Below are 19,657 nucleotides of genomic sequence, written 5' to 3'. Positions count from 1 at the left end.
AAACCTTGTTCCTAACCTTAGCATTAAGCAGTTAGTTAATAGAGCAATGAAGCCGAAAAACTAATTTTTTTTTAACAAAAATTATTTGAAAAAAAAAAAAACGAGATTTTTTTTTTTTAAGATAGTTGTCATAGTACAATATTGTAAAAAAATTAGAGATTATACGCGCTGCAAAAGTATATGAGCTTGTAATGAGTAATTCATCATTTTTACGCAAGACTATACCCGTACACAGAAAAAAAATTAACTTGAATCAAGTGAAAAATTCTTGAACCAAGAAAATAATTTTGAAAAGTTTCATTGTCTTGAATCAAGACGAAAAATTCTTGAATCTAGAAAAATTTAATTAAACCAAGAAAATTTTCTTAGTTTGAGAATTTTTCTACGCAAACCAAGAAGATGAAGTTCTTCAAAATTATTTACTTCATTCAAGTAAATTTTTTTTTCTATGTAGAGGCGCATAACTCATACAATTGTTTCTGTTCAACTCTGTAGATATATACACAGAAAAAACAAACTTCTTGTATCGAGAAAATTTTAAGGAAGAAACTTTGACTTTATTCAAGAAATTTTCAATCTTCCTTAGAATTTTCTTGAGCCAAGAAAATTTACATTCCCGTCAAGAATTTTTTTTTTTCAGTGTACTTTTTCATAAATTTTTGAACTATAATCCGTTATTTATAAATATATAGACGGCCAAAAATTTTTTTTTTTTATTCACAACAAATACATTAAAGGATTGTCAGTTTTTTGAAAGTATCAATATTAATTATCCAATTTTTAATTGAATTCATCTCGGGTTGTAAATGGTCAATTGACTTCAAATTTCAAGGGTAATTGTATCATCGTATACTTAATAAGTATACAAAAATTTAGAATTTTCTGACAGTATGCCTTAACCACGACAACTATCTTAAGGGAGGCGATACATGGAAAAAAAAATTTTTTTAGAATATTATCTCAAAAATATGCCTGTAAATTTTCAAAACAAAATTATCATTATTTATATATTAAAAACTCATTTAAATCTTTCGCCTTAACTCGGCGTTTTTCTCGAAACGACTTTTTTGAAATTTGCGGGCGAAATAACTCCTAAAGTTCTCAACCGACTCTAATGAATTTTTTTACACGTCTACTTTATAGTAATAGCTTCTAGTTAGATCTCTAACATTCCAAAAAAATTTTCTAAAAACAATCCTTTTTACCAAAAAACCATCGAAAAAAGGGTAAAAAATCGAACTTTGTTTTCTGAAGTGCGCCAATTGGCGTAAATTAATTTACGATTTTTTGGCTTTTTTGATTTTTTATTGGTTTAACTAGAAGATATATGTTTTATGAACACGCACAAACTAATTTTTTTAATTTCCGATCACCGTACGAAAAGTGAGAACACCCGCAAATTGATGTTTTTTTACGAGAGAGTCTCGGCAGATTCATTTTTACGACGGGCATTTTGAAAAAAAAATTTTTTCTGTACTTCAATATATAATAAATAACCCTACAAAATTTAAAAATGATTAATTAATTCTTTCCCAATTAATAAAATCCTCAGAAAACGGTAAAAATTTATAGGCGTTTACATGTATCGTCCTCCCCTCCCTCCCGCTGCTTTAAAAGACTCACTTTAACCTCAGCAAAAAAGCATAAATTCAAAACTTTCACTATCAGATAACCGTCGCTCAATCTTATATGACCTTCTTTTTCTCAGTAACAACAATCTTCAAGCTGATCATGAGTGAACCGAGCGTAAAGATAGTCAAATCCAGTAGTATAAGTAGTCTCGTGTTGTATTACACTGTTATATATAATGTAATGCTTATAATACAATATGTAATATGTAATAAAGGCTAGAACACGCACAACTTGATATCTTACTTACCAGATTTCATTACAACTAATTTCGCAAATTAACCTCTTGTTTCACTACATTGTATAAGATTATTATTTTTTGATTGATCGAAATTTTAACGATAATCACTAGAATTATCAAATTAACACTTTGGCAATAAATATTTAATTAGTATCGGTAATGCCTAATGACTTGTCAAGTAAGTTTCAATCGATTCAAGAGCTATTTACGGAATTATTAATTATCAATACATAAATTAAAATCTAATGTTGGGAAAAAAATTTTATATTTTTATTTAATTAAAAAAACAAGAAAAATACTAATTATTTTTAAACATTAGCGATTAAGAAAACAATTACTAATTGCTTTGACAAATTTATAATTAGAAAAAAATTAATCATTAAAGAATAAAACATTTAAATTACTTTTTAATAAAATTAGTAAGAAAGAATGAATATTATTTATTGTTCATAAAATTTATAAATTAACGATATTACTGATAATTGTGGGAGAAACTTCCGGCAGATATTGTAAATTCTCATGGTCGAAGTTTTCAAAAATAAAATCTTCGATTATTTGTTTAATTTGGAAATTTAATGTAAAATTAGTTTTACTTATTTTTTAGTAGATTTCATAGAAATCTAACTATTGCTTTTGTGCTCATGACGCAACTTTTGAAAAATTTCGCTACTTTCTGACTCAATTCATCAAGCTGGTTCAGAAAATGCCATTAGTTTTTTGAAAAATTTTTTGAAAAATACGCACAGAAAAAAAGGTTCACTTGAGCCAAGAAAATATTTTTCTTCCTAATTATTTTCTTAAGTGAAAAAAAAAATTTTTTTTGACACAAGAAATTTCATTTATTCCAACAAAATTAATTCTCTTATTTTAAGAAATACGTATCTTTATCCAAGAAAATTTATTTAAGTCAATAAAATCTTCTTGTTTCGAGAAAATTCAGCCTCTTGCTCCAAAAAATTTAGTTCTTGATATAAGTAAATTTTCTTGCCTTGAGAAAATTTCTCTCTTGCTCCAAAAAATTAAATATCTCGATAGAAGTAAATTTTTATTAATATTTTTATTGACTAACATGTCAAATGAGAAGATCAAATAATATTGAATCATTTTTTTTTTTCATTCAATATGTATAATTGCACACTAAAATAATATAAAATGGGCATCAAATATTCAAGAGAAAAATTTTCTCAAGGTGAGAAAATTTTTTTCTCAGCTGAAGTAGGCGGCGTTGCTTCCCTAAATTATCTAAAAATCTTGATCAAATATAAAAATTTATTGTATCGAGTATTTATGATCATTTGAATTAAGAAAAAATTACTTCCGCCAAGAATAGAATTTCAATAAAAATTTTTACTTCGGCCAACACAACTTCGGTCTTCCTTCAGGCAGCCGAAAATTTTCTTGAGCCAAGAATTTTGTTCTCCAGTCAAGAAATTGTTCTTTCTGTGCGCAATTGACAACAATATTAATAACAAGAATAGTATTATTGCCGAAGACTATTAAAATCAAGGGCAATATTGATATAATTATGTAATAATCTATTGAAAAATAGTTTAATGATTAAAGACCGAGCGATAAATTTGATTGACTGTCGATTTCACTAAAACAATTTCGGATACACCTAGATCCGGTTTTTTATTTATCGATCAGGCGTTTTATTATGTTATTGTTAAATATGTAAATTAACCCGGAGTCTGGTTTAATGGATTGGATTTTTGATAAATCGTAGAAGGGGTCCATAGTGGATATCAATGCCTGGGTACTATACAAATGTAATATAAGAATAAGGAACCGGGATGTGGGCGACTGAGCCGCGAAAGTAAGAGGAGGGAAGGGCGGCGTTCTTGGTAATCGGTAACTTTTACACCAAGTGTCTCGAGTATGTAAGTTACATATATAATGCATTAATGCTGGTGTATGGCATACAACGTTTTATAGTACAGGGAGGGGTATGTTTATAGATCGAACGCGAACGATTGTCTTGGTAGACGTTATCTACGGGCTACTCCCCGATCCAACTCTCGAACTGTGAAGTACTGGGGTCTTTTAGTTCTTATAAAACTACACGATATTCAATTCTTTGGAGTCAGTGAAACTCGACTCGTTGTGTCCGACGCACTTTATTTTTTTATTTATTCCCTGGTTTTAGTTTTATTTTAGTGTTGCTGTTGATTTTACGGCTAGATTGGTTAATTGAGTTGAACGGAAGAAGATTATTCGAGTATAACTTTATTGTTAATTAAACTTCTTTGCTATGAGGTAATGATTTTTAATTAATTTGTTTTAACATATTTAATTACATTCGTGTTTAATTTTTGCGGTGTTTGGTTTTATGAATTTTTATTTAATTTAAAAGATTTTGTTTTTCATTTGGTCAAATATTTATTTATTTATTTGAACATCAATTAGGATGTTTTTTTGATAAAAATAAAAAAAATTTCTAAGCTTTTAACAAAACAAAGAAAAAAAAATTTCTAACTATTTGAACACTCCTTAGTAAGATAAACTGCATATCTCAACACGCGGCATTTAAAGTAATTCCTTTCTTCTCATTCACAATGTTTATATTCTTATATTAGAATAGAGACAATAAAAACAGAAAAAAGACATAATAAAATTTATTTATAATAATTTTAAGCTTCAATTTTTATTAAACTATTTAGACATTTACCTTGATTGTTTATTATTGATAATAATAGATTATTTATACATTTTAAACGTAACCAATTAAAATTCTTGTTCCACCGTATTAAACGGAGAAAAGATAATAGTTATTCTCATTGTTAGTCTACTGGAATTATAACTATTGAAATAGGGCAATACATAATTAATTGTGAATTTTTTTTTTCAAATTACATAAAATCTCATAGTATCCATTTTTTCGATAACTTCCTGCTATAATTAGAGCTTGTGATTCATCTTTAGAAAATCAGTATAAAATTCTCTATTGTGATATAAATTATGTCGTATTTTGATTTATTCTACAGTGTATAAGAGTAATTTCAGTGAACTATGTAGAATAATAATGATTATTATAGTTTTTGGTTTTTTGGTTTTAAAATAGGATTTTATTTTTGGAGTTTTCTTTGTACCTAAATAAGTAAAATTATCCTAATAAACAACTTACACACTAATAATCTATCATTTGCACTGTCATCATCACATGATCACGCTCTTATTAAATATCAATTAACATTATTAATATAATTTTTCTGAACTATTACTAGATATCATATTGCTTTGGAAAAGTAAAAAAAATAAATATAAAAAACCAAATGCAAACTTTAACAAATGATTATTATGTTAGATGGTAACGCGGATTTTTTGACTAGAGTCATTAATATCGAATCTAAGTATAAGAATATAGTAATCATCTAACCGATCCCTACACAATAAAACATTTTCCGTCATTCCGTCAAAAAATTTTGTGTTAAATATTTAACACTTTTATGTGTAAATTTAAAATTTATTGTGTTCAATTAACACGAAAAAGTGGTAAATATTTAACATAAAAAATTTTTTGACGTATTGATGCAAAATTTTTTACTGTGTATTTTACATTATTTCATTTATTATTAAATGTTCTATCAATGTTAGACTGCATCAAAAACATTAATTAGTTTTTTTTTTTTTTTTCTTAACAATGTACTGTGAAAATATTGTTAAGTTATATTGTTAAGTATGATAAAATCACCAAAGAAGTGATAAAACTCAAACTTTCTTATAATTTTAACTTTGCTCTTGGATAACTTTTAACGAAGTGATTTAATGAGTTATAAAATTTCAAAGTTTGAAAAAAAATTTTTCCATTTTAATTAAATAAAGAAATCGCTATGAAGTGCTTCTTAATGTTAAAATTAAAAGCAGTTTTGTCACAGGATCATTTTCATTTAAAATATTTGTAATTTGATAAGTAAAGTTATATTTATTAACAAATAAATAAATTTACTATAGATTTCTATAAAAATTCCATCAATCAATAAATTAAAAATAATAAATAAAAATTTTTTTTAATTTCTATAAAAAAGCAAATTACAAATTTTTATAAAAGTAATTATTATTTAATAATAAAAAATTTTAAAAGTAATAAGCTTTATTATCAAATCAAAAATAACTACATTTTTATAAAAATGATCAAATAATTTTTTTATAGGAATTTTTAAAATATATTAATAAAAAAATAACCTGAATGTAATTATTCACTTTTACACTAATTTCACCATCAATATTGAATATTCTGTAATTATATCAATATTTATTAGTGACACTTACTGTAAAGTTAATTACAATATATGAGATAGTAATTATTGATTGAAAAATAATCATTAATCCTTTTGCATATTATTATTTAAAATTTTATAAAAAATGAGCCTGGTTAATTTGCTTTCGGAAAATAAAACAATAACTAAACATGTAAAAATTATATAAATTTATAACAGCAAACAATAACTGATACACAGAAAAAAAAATTTACTTGAATCAAGTAAATAATTTTGAAAGATTTTATCTTCTTGATTTGAGTAAAACAATTCTTAAACTAAGAAATTTTTCTTGGTTTAAATAAATTTTACTTAGTTCAAGAATTTTTTGTCTTAATTCAAGAAAATGAAACTTTTCAAAATTATTTTCTTCGTTCAAGAATTTTTCTCTTGATTCAAGTGAATTTTTTTTTCAGTGTACAATTAAGCAAAACTCACGAGGAATTGTAAATGTATAATACATTTAATTACAATAAAAAAATTGCAAAAACTGATGAACAAATTTAATTATGTCAATAAATATTTTTAAAACTAAAAAAAAAAAAAAAGATAACTTTTCGATAAAATTAAACACTGAATTTTTTTGAACTTAAAAAAAATTTTTTATTCCAATTGACACGAAAGATAGTTTGAAATTGTATTTAAAAAAATAAATCATTAGTAAACTTAATAAAATGAATTAATAATAATTAATTAGCTATTAAAAAAATATATTGAATAAAAAAAGAGAAGGTCATTCGATAACAAGGATCGATAGGCGTTCAATTACGGACACTAACTTGATCAATAAATAACAAACTCATTGCCGAGTTATTCCCAGTTTGACAATGACAAAATAACCGGATCAAAATCAATCTTGTGTAACATTCATCAATATTTAAAATGAATCAAAGTACTAAAGTGGCAAACTAGTTTACAAGCTATCAGATATAGTATCCTAACTTTGATCTTAAATAATATAATGAATGTAAAGTAAAGAATAATTGACAATAGAAATGATTTAGAGCTTTTGCGACAACTGTTTGAGAATTAATTCCTGTTCTTGAAAATAAAAAATTCCATGAATAATGGATAATACTTTAGAATCTTTGATTTGATATGTTGAGATCAAATTACGGTTGACGGTGGACTGCGTGTGTATAAAGAAACTCGTAAACACAGAATTGTTATTAGCGGTTTTTTCCTTTCGAAAAAGTGAATGGCTTATCAATTAACTTGGAAAACAAAAAGAAAAACCGACATGTCGGACAAAAGTGAACAGAAGACTATTCATAACAAACTTACGTTTACTATTAGCATTTAGCATTCAGTATTCAGTAAATGTTAGTGATTATGTCGATAACAATAATTATAACAATGGGGATAGTAATGTTATTATTAGTTCTGAAAGAAGATGTAATAAATAATCTAACAAAAAATTTCCTCGGAATTCACGGTCAAGCGAAGGCTGTCCAAGTCAGTAGCTTGTTATGAAATTCACCGTATCAAAGTAGAAAGTCATTCGAATGTCGTTCCGCTAACAAATCTAGTGCATTAAAAAAAATATACGTTTATGGTCAGAAAAACAATGAACCATATTTGTCAGATTTGGGTTGGTTTGTTTTAAATTTCCATCACAGTTTTCTCTTCTTATATGTAAGTTCACATATCCATTGTTAGACAAAAAATTCTTTTCTATGGTTATTATTTAATTTAAAAAAAATTACAAATTTGTGATTAAAATAAAAATAATACTAATCGTTATTAGGAATCAATAATTAAAAAATTAGATTACTAATTTTTTTTTTCTTTACTCACAGTAAAAAATTTTGCGTCATTGCGTCAAAAAATTTTGTGTTAAATATTTAACACTTTTATGTGTAAATTTAACATTTATCGTGTTAAATTAACACAAAATTTTTTACTCTGCAAAATTACTGATTAGAAGAAAAAGTTATTGATTGCCTTAAAAAAATACACAGAAAAAAGGTTCTCTTAAGCCAAAAAAATATTTTTCTTCCTTATTATTTCCTTGAGCGAAAAAAAAATTTTTTAAACACAAAAAATTTCACTTATTCCAACGAAATTAATTCTCTTATTTTAAGAAATACGTATCTTTATCCAAGAAAATTTATTTAAGTCAATAAAATATTCTTGTTTCGAGAAAATTCAGTCTCTTGCTCCAAAAAATTTAGTTCTTGATAGAAGTAAATTTTCTTGTCTTGAGGAAATTTTTCTCTTGGTCCAAAAAATTAAATATCTCGATAGAAGTAAATTTTCATTAATATTTTTATTGATTAACATGTCTAATGGGAAGATCAAATAATATTGAATCATTTTTTTTTTCATTCAATATGTATAATTGCAGGCTAAAATAATATAAAAAGGTGTATCAAATATTCAAGAAAAAAATTTTCTCAAAGTGAGAACATTTTTTTCTCAGCTGAAGTAGGTGGCACTACTTCCCTAAATTATCTAAAAATCTTGATGAAATATAAAAATTTATTGTATCAATTATTTGTGATCATTTTAATTAAGAAAAAATTACTTCCATCAAGAAGAGAATTTCAAGAAAAATTTTTATTCCGGCCTACACAAATTCGGTCTTCCTTCAGGCACCCGAAAATTTTCTTGAGCCAAGAATTTTGTTCTCCAGCCAAAAAATGTTTCTTTCTGTGCAGTAAAAAATTTTGCGTCATTGCGTCAAAAAATTTTGTGTTAAATATTTAACACTTTTATGCGTAAATTTAATATTTATTGTGTTAAATTCACACAAAAAAGTGTTAAATATTTAAATATTTTAAATATTTTTAATACAAAATTTTTTTTACTGTACAAAACTACTGATTAGAAAAAAAATTATTGATTGCCTTAAAAAAATAGTAGTTAAAAATAATGTTTAATTTTTATGAAAAATGACCTGTTTTTTTGTCTAAAGGAAATAGTTAACCAGAAAAACTTTTTTTTTCTTTTAAGTAAAAGACTAAGCAGAAAAAAATCGTAGTGAATTTTTTCTTAGAGTTTACAATTATTTTATACTAAAATTACAAACGTAAATTTTTTTTATCAAAATGCCTTTCTAAATTTATAAATAAAAATGACCAAAATATTTGGATTTATTTTTTGAACAATTATAACTACTTTGTTTAATTTAAAATAATTAAAAAAAAAGTACATGACTAATTTTTATAGAAAAATATTGATTAGGGAATGAAATCTCTAATTTTTCTATAAGTTTAATAAATTAAAAACAAATGATTACTAAATTTTCTACAAAAAAAAAAAGTAATCAGAAATATTAATGAAATAACGGCAATGTAAAAGAAATAATTAATGTTATATTTTTTCAGGAACTTCCTGGTGACAATCCTATTGATAGGATCGCTCGGAACCGCCGAGATAAGTTCGGAGATTCTCGAAACAATAGCGCAATGGCCTCTGTTGGACTACGCACTGCCGTATGACCGGGAATACCTAGCCCAATTTCGCCCTGAGAATGTTGTTCCAACAGGATTCGAAGTATCAGAGCACAGAATATTCATCGCCACTCCCCGAATCCGAGCCGGAGTTCCCGCAACGCTGAGTGTGATTCCTCGTGACTTACCACTGGGAAGCAGCCCACAATTAGACGCCTATCCCTCGTGGGATTGGCATGGTACTGGTAAAGGTAACTTCAACTGCTCTGGGCTAATATCTGTCTACAGAATTCGCATCGATAAATGCAACAGGTTATGGGTCCTTGACAGTGGAATCAACACCTCCGTCGATGACTTCCAGGTCCTTTGTCCGCCAAAACTCCTTGTTTTCGACCTCCAGACTGATCAGCTTGTTCGCCAAGTCATCTTTCCCCGCGAGGCAAGCTAATTTAGCTGTAAAGAGTTTTAAATTTTAATAACTAATAATTCTAAATTAAATTTTTAGGTTTTAAGGCCTGATACACTTCTCACTAACCTTGTGATAGATGACACTGAAGCTCGTACTTGCGATGACGTCTTTGTTTACATTACAGACACTGTTGGCCCTGGTAAATTAATTAACATTAAGATTTAATATTGTTTATGTAATAAATAATTGAAAAAAAAAAAATGCTAATTATTTACAATTGATTTATAGGACTTCTTGTCTTCGATGGAACTGCTGACAGAAGCTGGCGGTACGTTCATGCATCAATGCTTCCAGATCCAAATTTTTCCACTTATAGGGTCAGTAATTAACTTCAAATAATATCATATTTAAGTTAGCTGTCACTTGACAATTTTTTAATTTTATTTAACAAAAAAAATTATTCCAAATAATTATTTTTAAAAAATTGCATTTTTAATTTTTTCTAATTTTTAGATGTCAATTATTTTTTTTCTTATTTTTTTTGCCATTATTTATTTGTTATAAAATTTTTAAAATTATTAAAAATGTGCTAAGTTAATTCTCATTCAAATAATAACGAAGTTAGCCTGCATTTTTTTTTTATTTTGCTTAATTTATTAAATTAGAACTAAAAAAAATTTTTTAAAAATTGCACTTATAGTTTTTCAATTTTTTTAATAAATTTAATTATATTAATTAAATTTAATAATATTAATTACAAATAAATTTAATAAAAAATTTTTTTGTAATTATTTTTTTATTAAAAAAAATTTTAGATGGCTAATTTAATTTTCATTAGCTTTAATTATTTGATTTATGTTACTCAACAAATTACAGTGATAAAAGTTTTTATCGAATGAGTTATTAAAAACCATTTTTTGTAGACTTCATGAACAAAATTCGATAAATGACGCATTCGTTTTTTTTTTTTTTTTAAGACTTTTTTGTTAAAATTTCTTGCTACAATCGGAAGTAATGTTGAGTTTTTTTTTTAATATCTAAAAAATTTTTGTGGTAAGTTTGTTAAAAATTAGTGTTACACATCCAGGAACTTTTTTGTAGTTTATATAATTCCTACTTAAGAGAATTTATTGTTTACATATTTGTTTCATTACACTAACATTACAGTCATTATTTATTATTTATTATGTGTTTGAACTTCTAAGTCTTGAGTTGAGTTTATACTAACTATAATGGAGCTTAGTGAAAGGTTAGGAGTATTTTTAAACATTGCTTCGACTTTTAAAATATTAAAATCGCATTACTGATACAATTTTATGAATAAACTTAAGAAATAAAAGTTTAAGGCCAAAGTTGTTACAATTTATTAACCGGAATAAAATTTATGCTTAATAACTTATTAGGAGTTTTCTTTAAATTTTATACGAAATTTCTAACTTAAAAAATATTTATCGAAGAAATCACAGCTCTGCAATATTTCCATACTTGAGATTTTTTACTTAATAAGTATATCAATATTACAAGTCTCAATCGGTTTGTTATTACAAATAGTATCTTGAGAACTATTGACATTTTTAAAGATATAAGCTCATCCTGATGTTGCACTCTTCAAGACTTTTTATTTGCGTACCCACATCAATTTTTCATATATTTTACATATTTATATATATTATATATATGTATATATGAAAAATATATCAAAAATGCATGTGGGTACTCAAATGAAAGCTCTTGATGAGTGTAACATCAGAATAAGCTTATATCTTTAAAAACGTCAATATTTAATAAAGTACAGTGCAATTTAACGAAAGTAATTGTTTAATAAAGCAAAATTTTATTTATTTATAGTTCACAAGTCACGGCAGTCACATTATGGCTGCAAGGTTGCTTGATATTAGATTAATTAAAGTAACTTTAATGATTAAATTACAGATCGGCTCTGATACATTCGAGTTGTTTGACGGAGTAGTAGGATTGACATTTTCTCCAAGAGAAAACTTGGTGTACTATCAACCTCTGGCGACAGATCGTATCTTCAGTGTATCTTCACTAGTATTAAAAGCCGGTCCCCTGCCATTCGGACAGCAACTTCCGGTAACAGTAGTTGGAAAAAAGTCCAGCCAAGGATTAGCATTAACAGTTAATCAACGTGATAATTCATTAATCTTCTCTCCTTTCACGGAAACGGCAATAGCCAGCTGGAGCCCTGCGACTAACAAACAACGGTAACTATTAATTAGTATAATTATATGATATATATTCGATAATTATTATTATTGTAATTAATTTATTAGAATATTAATATTATTCAAACTTACCATTAAAAAATGTCTTTATTTTTTAGTGTCCTCGCATTCAGCGCCGAAAAATTGCAATTCGTTGCTGAATTGATGTGGTACGAACGCGACAATGGAAATATTTGGATTTTATCTTCGAGATTCCAGAAGTATTTCAACCGTCAAGTTAATCCGCGGGAAATTAACCCTCGGCTTTTGAGAATAAGATCAAAATCTCCTTTATTAGTGCCACCAAGTATTTACCATTACAATCCTCACTTCCCAATTAATATTTACAACAACACTTTAACTCATTCACTTTATTAATGAATTAGTGTTTAGGTAATTAGATTAAAATAATGATAATCCATAAACTAGAAATTTATTTTGAGACATAATAGTGTCACGTGCCAAGTATAGTTTTTTTTATTGTTACGTTCTAGCAGAAATCGAATATTCAATTTGCATTTTTAGTGTAAATATATACTTAAAATCCCAGAAGAAATAATTTTACATATTTTAATCAAAAATATTAAAGAAATTGAAGAAAATTTTTAAAAACTTACACAGAAAGAAAAATTTCTTGACTGGAAAACAAAATTCTTGGCTCAAGAAAATTTTCGAGTGCCTGAAAGAAGACCGACTTTGTGTAGCCGAAATAAAAATTTTTCTTGAAATTCTCTTCTTGATGGAAGAAATTTTTTCTTAATTCAAATAATCATAAATAATTGATACAATAAATTTTTATATTTGATCAAGATTTTTAGATAATTTAGAGAAGTAGTGCCATTTACTTCAGCTGAGAAAAAAATGTTCTCACTTTGAGAAAATTTTTCTCTTGAATATAAATATTCAAGAGAATATTAATATATTAATATTAATATATTAAAATATTAATACCGATTTTATATTATTTTAGCGTGCAATTATACATATTGAATAAAAAAAAATGATTCAATATTATTTCATCTTCCCATTTGACATGTTAATCAATAAAAATATTAATGAAAATTTACTTCTATCGAGATATTTAAATTCTGGAGCAAGAGAAAAATTTTCTCAAGACAAGAAAATTTACTTCTATCAAGAACTAAATTTTTTGGAGCAAGAGGCTGAATTTTCTCAAAACAAGAAGATTTTATTGACTTAAATAAATTTTCTTGGATCAAGATACGTATTTCTTAAAATAAGAGAATTCATTTTATTGGAATAAGTGAAATTTCTTGTGTCAAAAAAAAATTTTTTTTTCACTCAAGAAAATAATTAGGAAGAAAAATATTTTCTTGGCTCAAATGAACCTTTTTTTCTGTGAATTCTTTAGATTTTAAGATTGACTTTTTACATACTGATGATGAAATAGTTGCCATGAAAATTTATATTTTCCACAAAAAAAAATCATTAAGACAATAATACAAATATTTTATAAGTTAATCAATGGCATTAACAAAAAGAAGAAAAATTTTTTTTTATTTTAAATCTTTGTAAGGACTGATAAAAATGAAAATTATTTTTTTCTGGGAGTATTAGGCTATGATAAAACCATATTTTAAAGCCTTTTGTATATTTTATAAAAAAAAAAAAAAAAAAAAAAAAATAACACTTGTTAAACTTTCAATAAAAGTACATTTTTAAAAAATACAAATTCAAAATTTATTTATTGTTAATTTGCAGAAAAGACATAATTGATGGCCTTGGCCGTGATTGAAAGATGTCAATGCAATAATTTTAAGTGAGCATTAAAGTTAATTGTATTTTCGCAATGTAATTGCCAGTAAATGCACGAGTTTATCTCATAATCGGGAAGGTTAAAATTAGAAAGGTAAAGGAAAAAAGTAAACTCTCTTGGATTAGTAATCTAATAAACATGACAGTATTTCATTGACTGTTTAGCTGGCCGGTTTATTTTAATTATTAGACTATTTGTCCGGTTAACATCTAGAAGCTCATTTATTTTATAATTGTAATTACTAATTATATTAACATTAATTTTATTAACACGCATTATTTGTAAACGAATACAGTTGTTGCAATAAATATGCTCGTAAATATTTTGTCATTTATGTTTTTGTCAAGTTTATATTTCACAACTGTCAACTCTGCGGGAAAGTTTGAGACTGTGTACAAGTGGTATTGGGTAGACTACTTGTGGGAGAGTGAAACACAAAGATTAGCTTCTATAATTACCGGCGAATATAATTATACTAAACCGGTGATTATTGATGTTGACGTCTGGAAAGGTAATTAATAATTTATATTATTAAGAGAATAAGCAAAATTTTGTGGCCAGTATATTTATAAGATAAAATGGGTTTTTATGGTTAAATTTGGTCTCGTTGGAAAAGTCTTGACCTAGAGTTGTGCTTTTTCATGGTTTCATATCATTCCCATCAATAGTCAATTTATGATTATAAGTATATAGGCTACATTCGAAAATGTTCTGTCTCTAGATTCATAATTAAGAAATGACCTTGTATCTGGTGAACTACTGACATTTTCAAAGCTATAAGCTCATCCCGATGTTACACTCATCAAGACCTTTCATTTGAGTACCCACATCAATTTTTCATATATTTATATATATTATGTATATGTATATATGAAAAATATATCAAAAATTGATGTGGGTACTCAAATGAAAGCTCTTGATGAGTGTAACATCGGGATGAGCTTTTATCTTTTAAAACGTCAATAGTTAAGAAAGTACAGTGCAATTTAACAATTAGAAAACGACCTTGTATCTTGTGAATTTTTGACATTTTTAAAGATATAAGCTCATCCCGATGTTACACTTATCGAGACCTTTCATTTGAGTACCCACATCAATTTTTCATATATTTATATATATCACTAGCTGACCCGGTGAACTTCGTATCACCTACAAAAATTTTTTTTTTTACAAATTTTGATTTGTGATTTTTAACCTGTAAACTCTAATTTATTTTTGTCAACAATTAACACTGGTCGTATTGTAGACGGTTAAGTTGGTATTAAGTTATTAAATGATACTTGTTGGTCATTTTAATATGTTTTATGTGTTTTATTTATATAATAAATGTATAACAAATTATAGAGCCTTTGGCGCGTAACCAAACGATCCGGGTTCGATTTCCGGTCTGGGCTGTCCGAATTACTTTTTCAGTTACCGAAAATTTCCTACTGAGTAAAAGTCCTCCCCTTCCCCTTTATCCTTTATTTCCCCAGTTCCCAAAAATTTGTCTTTAATGACAAATTTAGCTATTATATATGGCTTTTATATATATATATATATATATATATATATATATATATATATATATATATATATATATATATATATATATATATATATATATATAAAGATACCCAAAGTATACTTGTACGTATCTTCCTGCATATTGGACAATTTTGTATACTCTTGCAACCTTGAGGCTCAAGCGTAACAATAGCGATTTCGATACAAAATTAACAATTTTTTATTTTTTAAGCTGAAATTTTTTTCAATTCCAAAATTCCAAAATTTTTTTTTTTTCTAAACCATCCCTGAACTATAACGAACAAAACAAAAAAAAATTTTGAAAATCGGTCCAGCCGTTTTTGAGTTTTAGCGAGACTAACGCACAGCAATTGATTTTTATTTATATAGATATATATGTATTATATATAAAAAATATATGAAAATGCATGTGGGTACTCAAATGAAAGCTCTTGATGAGTGTAACCTCGGGATGAACTCATATCTTTAAAAACGTCAATAGTTAAGAAAGTAAAGTGCAATTTAACAAAATTCATTATTTAATAAAGCAAAATTTTATTTATTTATAGTTCACAAGTCGCGACAATCACATAGTGAATACAAGGTTGCTAGTTAATAATTAATAATTCATTTTTAGTTATTCTAATGAGATATTATTTCAATATACAACAGATAAAAAATCAATATTATTATTTATTTATTTAAAAACAAATTCTTATTTAGTAATGCCTAAAAAAAATCAAGATTATTATTAATAATATTGCAAAATGTATTAATGAAAACATAATACTGATAAATAAAATAACTTACAGATAAAAAAGTATTTGTAACAGTGATAAGAACTGATGGAGTTCCCGCAAGTTTAACAACAATCTCAGGAAAAATCGGAGGAGGTGGTCCCCTTTTAAAACCGTACCCTAGTTGGAGTTGGGCAAGAAAAGGCGACTGTTATTCAATTACCAGTGTGTTTCGAGTTGCGGTAAGTGTGAATGTCATAAATTATTTATAAAAAAACCGTAAATACTATTAATATTAATATTACACTTAACTACCGATACAGATTGATGAATGCGATCGCCTTTGGGTGCTCGATACGGGAAAAATAAACGAAGAACACGTTTGTCCAGCACAATTATTGGCGTTCGATTTGAAAACAGACATTCTGATAAAGAGAGTTAGAATTCCTCGTGACATAGCAATAAATATTGTTACGAAAAAAGGTTTATTGGTGACGCCAATCGTGGAAACTCAAGGAGTTTACTGTTCTAAGACATTTGTAAGTCAAGCCCGTACATTCTGTGCAGTTATTTTTAACATAATTCAAATTAGTTTTTATTACGCATACTTGTTTTATGCACAAAAAAGGTTTACTTGAACCAAGGAAATATTTTTTCGCTTGATTATTTTCTTGAGCGAAAAAAATAATTTTTTTTGACACAAGAAATTTCACTTATTCCAACAAAATTAATTCTCTTGCTTTAAGAAATACGTATCTTGGTCCAAGAAAATTTATTTACGTCAAGAAAATCTTCTTGTTTTGAGAAAATTCAGCCTCTTGCTCCAAAAAATTAAATGTCTCGATAGAAGTAAATTTTCATTAATATTTTTATTGATTAAAATGTCAAATGAGAAGATCAAATGATATTGAATCATTTTTTTTTTATTTAATATGTATAATTCTACGCTAAAATAATATGAAATTGGTATCAAATATTCAAGAGAAAAATTTTCTCAAGGTGAGAAAATTTTTTTCTCAGCTGAAGTAGGTAGCGTTGCTTCCCTAAAATATCTAAAAATCTTGATCAAATATAAAAATTTATTGTATCAAATATTTATGATAATTTGAATTAAGAAACAATTACTTCCACCAAGAATTGAATTTTAATAAAAATTTTTACTTCGGCCAACACAAATTCGGTCTTCCTTCAGGCACCCGAAAATTTTCTTGAGCCAAGAATTTTGTTCTCCAGTCAAGAAATTTTTCTTTCTGTGTGCTAATACTAAATGCTTTTATGGAAATTAGAACCAATAGCAATAATTTCTTTTAGGTTTACATCGCAGATGTCACGGGTAACGCTTTGATAATTTACAACGGTACAAGCCTTTGGCGAGTTGAATCGCCGATTTTCCAGCCTCAAGAAGCAGCAGCGAGTGTCACAATCGCCAATGAAACTTTTTATCTTGATGACGGAGTTTTGGGAATGGCTTTGAGTCCAAAATCTTCCAGAAATCCGCGGCAACTTATTTTGCGACCTCTAGCATCCTTTGACATAATTTCAGTGGAAACTTCAAGCCTGCAGAAGTCATATGCCAATAAACCGATTCGATACACGGTAGTATCGCGAGCATTACCCAGTCAAGCGGCAGCAATGGCTTTCTCCAGCGGTGGAACACTTTTTTTTGGACTCCCTCATGATCTTGCAATGGCTTGCTGGAATATTAATAAGCCGCTTACTAGAGATAATATCGTAAGTTTCACACATTTGAAAGTGGAATTTTTTTTTTTAATACTTAACTGAGAACGACTTTTTTTGTGTTACGTTGTATTTACTTTGCAGGTAGTAATTGATAGGGATCACAACGATTATCAGTTTGTAAGCGGTGTTAAAGTTATTCCTTCGAGATTCACGAAGAGATATGAAGAATTATGGATTGCGACTAATCGATACCAAAAAATAGCATTAGAAACTCAGAATTTTAATGAGATTAATTTTAGAATTATGAAGAGTCCTGTTGATAATTTGATCAAAGGAACTAATTGTAACAACGGTTTTAATTTTAAATTTCTTTCGGATTATAATTTACCGTTTTCTAATTATTTTTAAATAAAAAAAATTATTAGTATTTGCTAAATGTTTTATATCCTGATTCTTTAATTGTATTTCTTATAATGATTCTTTAATTTTATTTAATGTTGCAATTTATCTAAAATTAAAGATCACTTAAATTTTTATTAAAAGAATACTTCTTAAATTATTCATAAATCTACAGATTCGGTAGAATCTGGCGCCAAGTTCCGTTCAAAAATTCCGTTGTAAACGGAGCGCCAGACTACCGAATGTGTTTACCGTAAGCAGAACGATATTTTTAGGTTGTAAAATTTTATTAATTCTACAGAACTTTTTTTTCTCCAATATTACTCTATAATTATACATTATATGTTATATTATCAATATTAATTGATAATGATCATTGAGAATAATAAATTCTATTTAAAATTAATTAAATTCTCTAGCACAAACTATAGCGACCCAGATTTTTAGATTTTGACTTTTTTCTTATGGAGAAAGTGACATGCCACAGACTAAATAATTCGAGAATGTATGGTAACTCTCCACTAGATGGGAGACTACAGTTAAAAAAAAAAGTTATGAGCTTGCGTCGATGCTCACTAGGGCTCGTCAATGTTACTCTAACACAAACTGTAATTAGAAAGTTCGAAATCGAAAATAAAAGAAATAGTAACAATCATCACCAATATTACAAAAACAATGGAAATTTATTTTACGATTTTATAAAATATAAGTATTATGATTGATAATTTGTCTATCAATCTAAACCAAAGGATATACTTGATGGAATTTTATTAATGCTTATTAGTTACTTTACGAGAAATAAAAGTTTAACGTGATTTTATTGTTACAATTGTTTGTGCACTAATTTTCCGCGGTAAAAGTACATAATTTGAATTGAAAATTTTTTCAATCACATAAAATGTTAAAATTTTTTTTTTTAAATAAAATCTCTAGAATTTACTATCTATCAACTTTACATATGAATTTTTTTAAATTAACTTTTTTTTTAAATTAAGTATTATTTATTAACTAGAGTCAATATCTACAAGAGCTCACATTGTTTGGGTTTAGTTTCTATGTAATAGTCAGCTGATCATTGCCTAAGTAATTCTGGTCGAGTGTTTTACAGATATAGGTGGCACTGCTATACTGCGACCGAACTGCGCGGACATTCAAAACGACAATATTCTGTACATAATGCTTACATTCATTGAGTTTGATGAATCGTATTATTTACTACCAACATAATTATGATAATGATAATATGTAATAAAAATAATCATGCTAATAATAACAATAAAAATGAAGATAATACTGATAGTTATTATAATGATAACAATAGATTGATGTTAAAAATAATTGCATTCATAATATTGAACAATACGATTATTTTATTAAATTATTAAGGATTGTGGTATTAAATC

At 26.6% G+C, this 19,657-nt stretch overlaps 1 protein-coding gene across 1 annotated transcript; it reads left to right on the top strand.

Moving 5' to 3' along the window:
• Nucleotides 1–3,930: 3,930 nt before the first annotated feature.
• Nucleotides 3,931–19,465, top strand: LOC141524070 (uncharacterized). The gene is made up of 11 exons (XM_074237720.1): nucleotides 3,931–4,126; nucleotides 9,456–9,960; nucleotides 10,027–10,129; nucleotides 10,219–10,307; nucleotides 11,863–12,155; nucleotides 12,275–12,522; nucleotides 14,228–14,443; nucleotides 16,251–16,417; nucleotides 16,499–16,714; nucleotides 17,487–17,906; nucleotides 17,997–19,465. The coding sequence occupies exons 1-11, from the start codon at nucleotides 4,122–4,124 to the stop codon at nucleotides 18,261–18,263; spliced, it is 2,529 nt and encodes an 842-aa protein (XP_074093821.1). The 5' UTR covers nucleotides 3,931–4,121; the 3' UTR covers nucleotides 18,264–19,465.
• The last annotated feature ends 192 nt before the right edge of the window (nucleotides 19,466–19,657 follow it).

Source organism: Cotesia typhae, unplaced genomic scaffold, assembly GCF_013202065.1.
Source record: "Cotesia typhae breed Kobodo isofemale line unplaced genomic scaffold, CoteBio_Ctyphae contig_22, whole genome shotgun sequence".
Lineage (NCBI taxonomy): Eukaryota > Metazoa > Arthropoda > Insecta > Hymenoptera > Braconidae > Cotesia > Cotesia typhae.
The sequence above is the reverse complement of the archived record's forward strand: the minus strand, read 5'-3'. Positions and strand labels throughout refer to the sequence as shown.

What these genes read in the sequence shown, in the direction of transcription:
- LOC141524070 (XM_074237720.1), top strand. An exon ending in CAAATTTTTCCACTTATAGG is followed by an intron (nt 10,308 to 11,862) that starts GTCAGTAATTAA and finishes ATTAAATTACAG; the next exon opens with ATCGGCTCTGATACATTCGA. An exon ending in TTTACTGTTCTAAGACATTT is followed by an intron (nt 16,715 to 17,486) that starts GTAAGTCAAGCC and finishes AATTTCTTTTAG; the next exon opens with GTTTACATCGCAGATGTCAC.